Source organism: Grampus griseus (genome assembly GCF_964374135.1).
Source record: "Grampus griseus genome assembly, chromosome: 1".
NCBI classification, from domain to species: Eukaryota; Metazoa; Chordata; class Mammalia; order Artiodactyla; family Delphinidae; genus Grampus; species Grampus griseus.
Window position 1 is genome coordinate 135,347,447 of NC_139017.1, and position 12,292 is coordinate 135,359,738.

Genomic DNA, 12,292 nt, shown 5'->3' on the forward strand with positions numbered 1-12,292 from the left:
TCAGGGCCAATAATTCAGAACCAAGACCACGGCCTTCATGAGAGGCAGGTGCCCACTGTCCTGAGAGGCTGGCTGTGTGATGTGAGATCCAAATGGCTAAAGGATCCGGGGAGATGGAAAGAGACCTGGGAGAAAATGTACTCCAGTTGTTCCCAACATTTTCGTAACCAGATTCCCCTTGTGTTACATTTCTCCTTCCCTCTACAAACTTAGTAATGTGGGAAACTTTGTTCACCACAAAAAAAAGCATTTATAATCATTCACTTTCCTATTTGCATTATTTGAATCCATCACTAATTGCCGAAGAGAATCTGCTCCAAGATGAGCTAAGGATAGCCGGTATACAGTAGCCAGATACGGAGCTAAGGAGCACAACAGTAGCCGGATAAGGTTCTAGATAAACTTGGCGCTTTCATTTGCGTGCACAGTGAAAGGTGTCATCTTATGAGGGATAATTATACATTTCTGTTTAGCTTTTTGAAATGTTGAAAATTGCCTGGTACCTCTTTTTATTACTTTTAATGACCCCAGTAGATCCAGAGCTTTGGGTTAGGAGCCATGGATCTGGTTCAGAGTTCTTCTTTAATAGAGGAATACACGGAGATCCAGAGAGGTACAGTGAGTGCCTTGTGTTCGCATATAGTGGCTAGAATGCAAGCTTCTTAACACCCTGGATAATGAAAAGGTCCTTTGTAAGGACTTGAAGCACATCGTACAACGCACAGATACATACAGAGGACTGTTCAATGAGGATTGCCTTAGGAACATTTAATATAGAACAATGGCCGTAAAGATCACCATCACTTAACAGGATGGTGAGTATTATTTGTTGAAGTTTAGATAATAAAGGCAGGAAGGTCAATATCAAAAGCTTTTTGAATTACTGATCAGCAATCCCAATTTACTTTAGTTCAACAACTGTGGGTCAGGCGCAGTGCAAGGTATTAGGATGGCAAAGGTGAAGAAGACAGAGGCTGGTGGGGAAGACTGGGATTTAGGCAAATGTATCAGAGAAGGAAGATCTACGAAAGCAGGAGCCAGGGTAGCTGTGTGTGAGGAATCCATCAGGAGTTTCAATATCGCTATAGACTAAAGCTCTAGGGAAACACAGAAGTGGGAGGAATCACATCTGCAGGGAAAGGGAAGGCAAGCCTTGATCAGGGGGTTTCACAGAGGTGCGGCTATTTCAAATAGGCTTTGCAAGAGGAATAGGATTCCGGCAGGTGGATAAAAGAACAGGCATTGCGGACATGAGGACCAACCCATGAAAAGCCTCAGAGGTGTGGTGAACTTGGGCAAAACAGAGAAGAGTGTTTGATCCTCAAGTCCCTCTATCGCCACCTCTTGGAAAATGGTTATAACCACGCACATCTGTGGTTCTCTGAATGCGAAGGGCACCCCCTGTCATTGTGCAATGTACATCTTCCAGCAGGGCAAGCAGAGGCCCTGGATACGTAAATGTACTAAATATCAATCCAGAACTTAGACTGGGCTGCATCATGAAGAAAGATGTGGCAGGAGCCTACACCACTGAGTGAGGCTGACCGGTCCTGGCGAGCAGAAAAAAGAGCCAGATGCTCTTTCAGCATCTGAACAATCCTGTTTCTCTCTCTGGTCACAGCACCAAGACCATGGAAGGAAGCCTCCATTTCTCAAGGGCAGGCACAGCTCTCCTTCCTTCCATCTGGACCAAACAGCTTTTCCAGAGCCCTCCGGGCTTGTTCACATGTAGCAGAAACACATCTCTTATTGATCAACAGCTCGGAGGGCAAGTCCCCTGAAATAGGCTCTTCTTTTTGTTTTCCATAGGCCCTTCAGCAGCATCATGCTGTTCACGAAATTTCCTACATCGCCAAGGACATCACAGATCACCGGGCCTTCGGTTACGTTTGTGGGAAGGAAGGGAATCACAGATTTGTGGCCATAAAAACAGCCCAGGCGGTGAGTATCCCAATCCGAAGAGGACGCCTTTCCTTGTACCTTTCCTGGGACAGCACAGCCACACTGTTGGTCTTCGGAGGCCCACTGTGCTGTATGACTCAGCGATGCTGACACTCAGCTTCCCATCTAGAAAGGATGAACAGCCTCGGAGCAAAGAAGCATGCTCACGCCCATCCAGTTGTGTTGTTGTTGTTTTTCCTAATGGGTATTTCGTAATAACTGTTTTCCTTTCTGATTAAGCTGGATGGAGGCACACTATACAAATAAGTTTCCTTGTGTTCATAGCCTCATTTACAAAGAAAATAAGAAGAAACAAATAGCTGTTTTGCATAAGGCCTACCCTAACTTTATCGAATTTGAAATTACTAATAAATAAAAGCAGTGTCTTTTATGCTTATGATTGTTATGAATTTGCAAATATAATTAGTTGAAGAAATGAACTTTAGCTTAGATGCAATTTTGCTAAACCAATGTAACAAGGTAGAATTAATTAAAGACGGAATGCTTGCAGTTTAATAGAAAAAGGAAGGGCTGCGGGTTGTAGCCAGCAAAAACAAAAATTGGTCGCTGCAGCTTAGTAACCACCCGTTTATTAACGTGCTTTACCACCTTTTACTCCAGGCTGAACCCGTTATTCTGGACTTGAGAGATCTCTTTCAACTTATTTATGAATTGAAGCAAAGAGAAGAATTGGAAAAAAAGGCACAAAAGGACAAGCAATGCGAACAAGCTGTGTATCAGGTATACCTGTGAATTTATCCTGAGACAACAGGGGCTTAAAATAAACAGATGTGAAAACTGACAGTCAAGGCTTCTCCTCCTGCTGCCAAGTAGAAATAAACAAAGATGAAAGGTTCCCGTGTACATGACTGAAAGCAAAGCCACTAGACATGAGCGCTTATTCACTGAGATTCTAGACGTGTTGGAGAAAGTGAAGTCTTGAAACCAGGGGAAGATTTCAGGGGAGGAGACCTAAGGAAACCCAACTGCGTTTGCTGTTATTAGCAGTGGGTGGGATCAGATTTGGAGATGATTGTGCAATGGTAAAATATCACCGGGGTTTTCATTTTTTTTCTGCCTGTTTTCTGCCTTAATGACCCGCCAGCCTCTCCTACCCAGAGCTGGTTTCTTCACTGTCCTGTAATTTCTGAATACCGTCTCACATCTCTCGCTTTATATCCTCTGCTTTGCATCCTCCCTTCCCTCACTCTGCGGTAGACAATTCTGGAAGAGGATGTTGAAGATCCTGTATACCAGGTAATTTCTGAAACTAGTTGGGGTCGAGGGTCAGGAATGGCCAGGCCTGTGGTGTAGACATTTTATCAGAGACCTGAAGGATCCGCTGGCTGCAGAGCCTGGAGAGGGACCAAGATTATTTCTGAGGGTGAGGGCTGCCACCCCCTCCAGGAGCGAATTTCCATAAAAACTAACAGAAATTTGGCCGGCATCAATAGCATGGGATTTGGAAATAGACTTCTCCCTTCTTGCCCTGCCTCAGCCCTCTCCACAATCTGTAGAAGTTTGATCCCAGAGCTGAATGCTTGCAAGAGTTTCCTGAATATTCCGAGTTCATTAGAGAGACTCTGAATAATGAGGTGGCTTCAGTGAGTTAAGAACCAGAGATGGGGACTGACATTTTGGCGACATTTGAACACAAACCCGAAGGACGGTTTGCGAGCTTGAGAAAGGCTGTGAGGAGAAGTCCCTCGGGCCCCCGATTGGCTAGGCTGCCCCCTGACTCCCTGGCTCATGGCACAGGGGCTGTTGTGAGTGGGGGAAGGGAGATCCCAGAGACATGCCTGCCCGTAGCTTTCTCTGTGCTCTCTTCAAGGTTGCAGCCTAAGTGTGGGTAGAGATGGCCTCTCTTGGGTTCAAGGATATGCTCTGCTTAAACAGATGCAGAAGAGGAGGCCTCTCCCACTCTGTGCTTATTCCCAAGGAGAGAACAAAGCCAAACATTTGACTCGTGGGACATAAAAGACAATCTGAAACTTACATTTCTTACTGGGACACACATGGGTTATGTGTGTGTGTGTCACACATGCATTCTATATAAATGCAGAGTTTCACCCAGAGAGCTGCTACTGCTATGACAAAAAGAAAATAATATGGATAAAAAAGTAATAGAGTCCGAATAACTTGAAGGAGAAGAAGTATCTGACATAGATGGCAAACAAAAGTCAGAGGTGCACCGGACGGCAGGCCTTGCTTTAGAATGCCAGAGGCGTGGATTTGTCTATAATATGAGCTCAGCCCCTGGTTCGTGGGCTGGGAGAGTGACGAGCATTGCCCCTTTTGAAATGGCCCAGTCCCTTAGAGTCTGAAACATGTACGTGGAAAAGTTGATTTCGGTATTTAAAACTGAGAATGTAAAGTAAAGTGATATTTATGAGATGAGGGAGTTTGGAGCTTCTGAGCAAAGTCAGAATTGGCATATGACCCTGGACCTTGGGGAGCAAAAGGGAGAGACCACTGTAACCCAGGGCTTGCAAAGTTGGGATCCCAGGAGATATCATTCCCACTCAGCAGTGCCAGCACACGTAGACACTGCCGAGATAAATGCCACTGAATGAAGAGGTTATATCCCCAGAGAGGTCTGCAGAGGGCTTATGCAGACATGGCTAAAGGGCTGACCACTGGACACAGTTTTCCTTAGAAGAGGCAGGAATGTGTCAGGCCATTGGGAATGTCAGTAATTCAGTTGTCTCTTTAAGGTGTTTTCTCCTGTGCCTGTGTCTTTAATGCTCACTGCGATTTATATCCTGAATTCCAAATGCTTTTTTTTTCCCCTCTTTCATTCTCCCCTCTGACTTTTCCTCTCTGGCCGTTCGTCATAGTACATTGTGTTTGAGGCTGGACACGAGCCAATCCGTGATCCCGAAATGGAAGAAAACATTTATCAGGTATAAAACCGCTTTCCTCTCCTGCCTTTGCACCACCACCAGTAAGTGCACAGAAGGGGCTGAACAGCCACGGGCTCTCTCCTCACTCACACGCTCCATGTTGCTCTTCTCGTCATTCTGGGCTTGTTAAAATACCTTCACATGAATTGGTTCCCACTTCCCTGCCATTTACCAGTAGTTTTCATGCCTGATTGTAGACATGGTTAATGGCCAACTGGGTACAGTGTTTTAATTTTTAATGGAGCTTAACTATTTTCAGTTGACTCAGAAATCAAACATTCCATTTTACTAAAGCAATCCACGGGAGGGTTGTTGTCCGGAATATAATAGGGTCCTTCGTTTCTCAAAAGAATGTGCTGTTGAATTTCTTTAAAAAGTCAACTGTACTACTGAAAATGAAGACCAAATTCAAAAATGCTATTTGGAGACAACACTGGGAATATTAACTGAATAAAAGAAAGTCTAGCTAAAGTTTTACCCCTTCTGAAGCGAAGGTAAAGTAATATTCTTAAATGTCTGCTTATGTGAAGAACCCTGAACACACGTTTTTTTAAATTTTATTGGAGTATAATTGATTCACAATGTTGTGTTAATTTCTACTGTACAGCAAGATGATTCAATTATACATATCTATACTTTCTTTTTCATATTCTTTTCCATTATGGTTTATCACAGGATATTGAAGATAGTTCCCTGTGCTATACAGTAGGACCTTGTTTATCCATTCTCTGTATAATAGTTTGCATCTGCTAACACCAAACTCCCCATCCTTCCCCCCCAACTCCCTTCCTTTGGCAACCACAAGTCTGCTGAACACACTTTTGACCTTGTTAATTCTCCTAAATATACTATAAAATAGGTATTTTAATCCCACTTTCTCAGAGGGAAACTGAGGCTCAGAGATGTTGAGTAGCTTCCTCAGGGCTGTACAGCTGTTTAGAGCCGGGATCAAACCCAGGCAGGTGTGTGAAGGCGGGACTCACGCTGCTTCCCCTCTGCTTTTCCATCAAAGAGTCTGAGTAACTACAGCACAGCGCACACCAAACAAGTATGACAACCTCCAGTTTCACTAATTAGAATTTTAGTCCTAATTTGAAATAAAAACATTATAGAAGCAGGAAAATTGTTAATGTATTTAAATAAGTGATTTTAATTTCCTTAATTTACTTAGTTGTGTGGTCTCTTATTCTACCTTGGGCATGCATTACTTATGTAACAAAAGTAAAACAGATTTTCAATTTCCATCAAATGCACAGAATTCTAAATGACCAAAATATAATGTTAGCTCTACCAACAACTTGGATTAACCAGCCCTATGGAGTAATAATCTATTTCTATCCACTGGATCCGTCTGGGTTGGATTCAAGTGTGAGGTTGCGCTTTCAGTCTTTGTTTAAAATCATTGCTTACGAAGTTTCTATCTTTAAACAGAAAAGTTGCATGTCTGTCCTCAATGTCAGATTTTAAGGTACAACCTTGCAGTGTCTCAGTATTGTTACTGAACCAAACTTGGATCCGCTCACCGACGCAGTAAAGACAATCTGCTGACACCAGGTTGTGGTGAAGGAAAGTGCCGAGTTTATTGCGGGACACCAAGCACGGAGTCCAGGGCAGCTGGTGCTCAAAACACCTGAACTTCCCAATGGGTTTCAGGAAAGCATTTTTAAAGGCCAGGTGAGGGAGGGGAGTGGCGGGGATGTGATCAGCTCGTGCACAATTCTCTGATTGACTAATCGTGTGGTAACAAGGTGGTGTCACAGTATCAATCCTTAGGCATCAGTGGGTCTTGGGGCTACATGTTCATGGTCATCAAGTAGTTAATTTCTTCAATTTGGTGGAGTTTTTAGCATCTGCAAAACAGCTCAGGAGATGTATATCAGATCCTATTATCTAGGTACTTTCAGAGGATATGGGGGAGGAGTCTGTCCAGGGAAGACCCCACAGGGTCCTGCTCAGTTACAGTATGAGGCCAGAGGAAACCACTAACCAGTCGTCCTATGAAGAGGGAGCACCTTTGAAAATAAAATTAGGCTTTTCAATATAAGAGGTTCGTGATTTCAGAGTTAGCTACAGTTGGCAGGGCTCCCATTGTGCCCTGCGGGGGACTCTCCGGGGGCAGCCTAGTGTACTGGGAAGGACCGGTTTCAGCAAGCAGGGAACTGGGGTATAGTTCTGGCTCTGTCACCAACTACATTTGGCTGAGGGGTAATGGGCAAGACACTTGCCCTCTCTGCGACTCAGTTTCCCCAATGGTAAAATAGGGGAATAACTTCTCCCTAAATCACATGTTGGCACGAGAATGAAACAAGATCACGTGGAGGCTGTAAAGAAGAGGCTTCATCCCGGTCACACACTGAATCCACAGCAATTAAGCCACCTTTTCAATTCCTTTCTTTCTCTGGGCCTCAGTTTACTCATCTGTAAAATGAGCAAATAAGACTGAAGAGTCTCTCGGGCATGGCCCTTTTCTGTTCTTTGCAACTAGTGCTTCATCATAGGACTGTTAGAGGAGATGCTGGCTTGCTTTACAGAGCAACAAGACGCTTGGAAATGGGGGGTGGGGGGGCGGGGTTTGGTAACAATTATAGAGCCAGGTCCCTGTGAATGGGCGCTTACATGCAGTATCTTATTATGTCTCACAGCAGCCCCAAGTCCCTTATATCATTATTTCCACTTTACAGATGAGGAAAGTGAGCCTGGCAAAGGTAAGGTATCTTGCCCAGGGTCACAGAGCTAGCAAGAGGTAGAAGCCCCCACTCGTAGCCAGGTCTCTCTGACCTCTGTACAGAAAATAAATCCAAGGCTCTTTTCAGCTTAGAATGTCTTTGATGCTGAGTTTTACAAGTAGATTCTGTGTAGGTTTCAAGTCACTATCTAAAGATCGCACTTGTTTTCACGGTTCTGATGCCCAGGATCTTCCCATCTGTCCATCATTAATACGAAGGTACCAGTCCGCTGGGCCTCAGTTTGCTTAACAAGAGATAAGCTCTTGGGCCTAAAGATAAGGCTGGGCTCTTAGGGAGCTGCTATTGGGAGCCTCAGGGTTTTGGTAGGGCCTACAAGTGTTCCGTATCCATGCCTCCCGAGTAGATTGCAATGTTTCTTATACTTCAGCTTGATCAGGGTAGTCTCAGATTTGATTTTATTTATCCTCTGTTTTCGGGCCTAAGTTTTTAACTGTTCTGTGGCCTCCGGTGAGGTACCTCACTTTTGTATCTCAATTTCCTGGGCTACAAAATAAGGGTACTGTATTCTCTGCTTCTAGAAGTGGTGTGAAGATGTCAAGCAACCAGGACAGCACTTGGTACATAGTAGGTTCTGTGTACATGTCAGTTCCTTTTACTTCCTAATGCCATCAATATCAGATGCTGCTCGAGACGTCTTACGATGATGTATTAAGTGAAGTAGAACATGACTCGCTCTCCTCATCTTGCCAGAGAGCCCCGCGGAAAGCTGCAGCCTCCCTTGACTTTGCTATTTGTCCCTCCAACACAAGGGAGGGAAGGACCCTTGAGTAGATGCCACCTCTCTTTGGGGCTCAGTAGTGCCATTCTCCAAACCGGATTAATAATAATAATTGTGTTTCTATTTGCATGTCTCAGAAAAAAGTATCAGTTGTCTTTTGAAAACAACACAGAGCCTCACGGTACAGAGCGTTTTTACCCGTCACCCTTCCAGTAACTCCGTGAGATGAGAACAGTTGTGATGACCATCATTTTAAATGTAAGAAATTCAAGTCCTTCATACTTAAGTAATGGGCCCAAGGCCAGAGCCTCTGATTCTAAACCCAGTGTTCTTTCATACGTTAACAAGCTTCCAGCCTAAGCGAAATCACAGCTCACCAAGGGCACATTCTCCAAGTTTGTTCATTCAAAAATCATTTTTAATCACCCAGGATGTCACATATTGTTATTTTAAAATGATATGTCTCTAATCCTGTGTCACCCAGCTCTTAACCTGTCTCTCCATCCTGTTAATATGTTGCTGCACTAAAAATGTCTTCTGTATGGATGGTCCTTAATGTATATAGCCTTTAGACTAATTTCATTCGTTCATTCAAAAAGTAAGTATGTATGGAGCACCTAGCCTGTGCCAGGCACATGAGGATGTAATAGCAACCACAGCCAGGTCCCCACCTTCAAGGCGATTGTAGGTAACTCCTTGGGTACTCATGACAACCAGATGAGGAAACTGAGGTTCAGAGAGCAAAGTGACCTCTCCGGGGTCACACAGCCTGTGGCAGAGCCAGGATTAGGAACCAGACCTCCTGCCTCCTTTTGGTCCAGAACTGTTATCACTCTGCACACCATCATGTTACTGAAATGGTCTATAGACGGGATGGACCAGCCGGGGGAGATGAGAATCAGGATTCTGGCCTTCATCCTTTTAGCGCTTCTTCTAGTGTTCTGTCCTCAGCACGCATGTGGTAAATGTTTGATGCTTAGAAGTTTCTTGTTTAAACTCCATTTACAGATGGGGAAACAAGGATAATAATATAACCGCCCTGCCCTCGGCAAGCTTATAGATCAGTCGGAATTCAGAGTGACCAGGAAGCTGCAATGTGGTTGGACAGCTCCTTTATGAGATAAAGCACATTTTACACCCTCCTTCAATAGCCTGATGACTTTCCCATCTCCCCCCAGCAAGTCAAGGAGCGCCGATAAATCAGGGGCCGTATTCATCTTGTTCGCCACCATTGTCCTGGGTAAAGCACAGTGCGTGACACTTAATAGGTTCTTGGTAACTTATTTCTTAATGAAGGGATGCACCAGAGGTTACAAGAGTACAGAGAAAGGCTCAAATCAGTCCTAGAGAGTCAGACAAGTCTCCCAAGAAGATGTCCCGGCAGAAATAAATCTTAAAGGAAAAACAGGCAGATTGATATCTCACCCATGGGACAACCAAGCAGAAAAGCTTTTTTCAATTATGCACAGTTTGGGTTTCGCCATCCCACTGCTTCTCCTCCATTTGCAGGCATAATTGAGAGTCAGCTGTGGTTCAACTTGCTAAGTGCCCATAGTGAGCAGTGAATTACAGCGAATAGAAAAACACTGTTTGTTTTGCTCAGGCAGGGGTGAGCTAGTAAAAAATAAAAGTGAGGGCTGGTAATTTATTGGCCCTCGTTAACAAGGACTCTGTAGGCATTCTTAGGGTATTCCTTTTAGACAGAGCTCACTTATCAGGAGCAAAGAGATTACATTTTTCATGGACTACCAGCAAAGTAAGGTTTGCAGAAGCGGCTCTGAAAGTACATCTTTTGCGCAGCCATGCTCACTCAGAGTCATGTTTTTCACAAGAATGTGCACGAGCTTCTGGGAGTGTAGGATGTGAAGTCAGAGGACAAGAGGCACCTGAAACTGCTGTGGGAATGGTGGGGACAGGGGTGGGCTGCAGCTGTATGTGCTGTAGCAGTTCAAAGGCAGACCGCCCAGGCTTAAGCTCCTGGCTCTCCGTTCACGGACTGAGGGACCCCCTCCAGGGCTCCTTTTCCTCTTCTGCAGCATGGGGACGATTGTCATCCTCACCTGATAAGACTGAGAATGAGAATGTACGTAAACACAAATGTCTAGCGTGATGCCTGGCACACAGAAAGTGCCCTAGCAGTGTTAGCTCATACTGTTAGCGATAAATGTCTTGTTCCGGAGCCAGAATGAGCTACATTTGAATCTGATCACTTACCACCTTTGAAGCTTTGGGCAAATTTCCCGAACAACTCTGAGCCTCACTCTCTACTACGTAAAGTGGAGATTATAATAACAACTTCTTAGGGTTATTGTAAGGATTTTAAGGTAAATGAGAGTGAAAATGACAAAGGGACTCAAGGAATAAGCTCAAATTCTTACTTATCTTAAGAAGAATGGTGTGATTAGCTGGTCCCAGCCTAAAAGATACTTTGTCTTTTTCTTCACTATTCTCTACAATTCTCAATGGTACACTTACCCAGCAGACACCTACCGAATGCCTACTGGCTGTTAGGCACTGTGCTTGCTTTTAAGGGGCTCTCTGTCTGATGGAAAGAAAGACAGGTTATCAGACATTTAGAAAACCACTGCTGGCTGTTACCTCCCATGGAGGTTTGCGTTAAGCTTCGCTAGTTGCTGAGGATGAACTAGTGATTGCTTTCCAACTGGAATGTTTCAGAGCAAGGCCCCTGATTGACTGATCTGAAAAGTATCTCACGCATCCACAGTTATTCATATGTTTTTAGATACGTATTTACATAATGTATCAATGGTAAAAGAAATGATCATTCGAACACTTTACAGTATGATGGTACCTAATAGTTTTTGATTATTTACTCTCTTTTCTCTTGGATCCTCTCAGTAACCTGAGCGAGTAGCAGAGTCAGTAGCTCCAGTTTATAATAGTGAAGCTCAGAGGAGCTAAGTGACCTGCTTAGGGCTTGATAGTTACCACGTGGCCCAATAAGAGCAGATGGATGAGGAAGAGAAGAGAGGGAGGGAAGAAGTTACAGATAAGTGTTAAAAACCATCAGAGGGCTTCCCTGGTAGCGGGAGTAGAGTCTGCCTGCCGATGTAGGGGACACGGGTTCATGCCCTAGTCCGGGAAGATCCCACATCCCACATGACGCGGAGCGGCTGGGCCCGTGAGCCATGGCCGCCGAGCCTGCGCATCCGGAGCCTGTGCTCTGCAACGGGAGAGGCCACAGCAGTGAGAGGCCCGCGTACCGCAAAAAAAAAAAAAAAAACCACCGTCAGTGATTTTCTGGATTCTCGCTCACGCTTTTCCTGCCATTGATGGGCCCTTTTCTTGAGCAGAAACCTTTGGTGATTATCAGATGGTTTGTACATGATCCCAACAGAAGCTGTACTTTGTCCTAGGACCTTGATATTTACTGTATTTTAAATACCCTGCATCTCAAATCAGCATGGACTAGTTCAAGCTCCACTGCAAACTGTTTTTAATCACTTTAGGCAACTCCTAGCACCTCCCTGGGCCTCATTTTTGTCTTCGGTGAGATGAGGATTATTTTTTCCACCCCGTGATCTCTGAGGTCTCTGCATTTTGCCTCCTATTCTGTGGTTCTGTGAGGAGCCCCATGGCAGACCCTTGTAGAATGATTCACATCCCCCCTCTCGTCCTCCAGTTTTCCTGAGAGAAGGAACCTCACCCACAGCTTTCATGATCCCAGCAGCCCCTTCTTTTGGAAGTTGGGCCCCTCAGGGGCTGCGCTCACACATACTTAGCCGTTGGAGGGGAAGCCTGGTTGCTTGGTTCTTGGAAAGCGTAGCACCAGAGTGTTTTGACTGTGTCACGTTTGCTTTTTCCATAGGTTCCCACCAGCCAAAAGAAGGAAGGTGTTTATGATGTGCCAAAAAGTCAACCTGTAAGTGTAAGTATATCTCCTCCCTTCTGCTGGGTTCCCATGACCGGCTTTATGTTGACGCTATCTACGTCTGCAGTCCGAGGAAGGGAGCCGCCCTTCT

At 44.8% G+C, this 12,292-nt stretch overlaps 1 protein-coding gene across 5 annotated transcripts in view; it reads left to right on the forward strand.

The window, feature by feature from the left end:
- Positions 1-12,292, forward strand: part of DAB1 (DAB adaptor protein 1) — a gene marked incomplete at both ends in the record, with an annotated part of 276,391 nt that overhangs the window by 205,341 nt on the left and 58,758 nt on the right. For 3 of the 5 annotated variants that reach the window (XM_082670059.1, XM_082670057.1, XM_082670060.1), the window contains 5 exons: positions 1,810-1,941; positions 2,563-2,682; positions 3,160-3,198; positions 4,779-4,844; positions 12,139-12,198. In XM_082670059.1, coding sequence (XP_082526185.1) covers positions 1,810-1,941; positions 2,563-2,682; positions 3,160-3,198; positions 4,779-4,844; positions 12,139-12,198 — 417 coding nt within the window. The remainder of the gene's footprint in view (positions 1-1,809; positions 1,942-2,562; positions 2,683-3,159; positions 3,199-4,778; positions 4,845-12,138; positions 12,199-12,292) is intronic. The other 2 variants (XM_082670058.1, XM_082670061.1) reach the window with 1 other exon arrangement.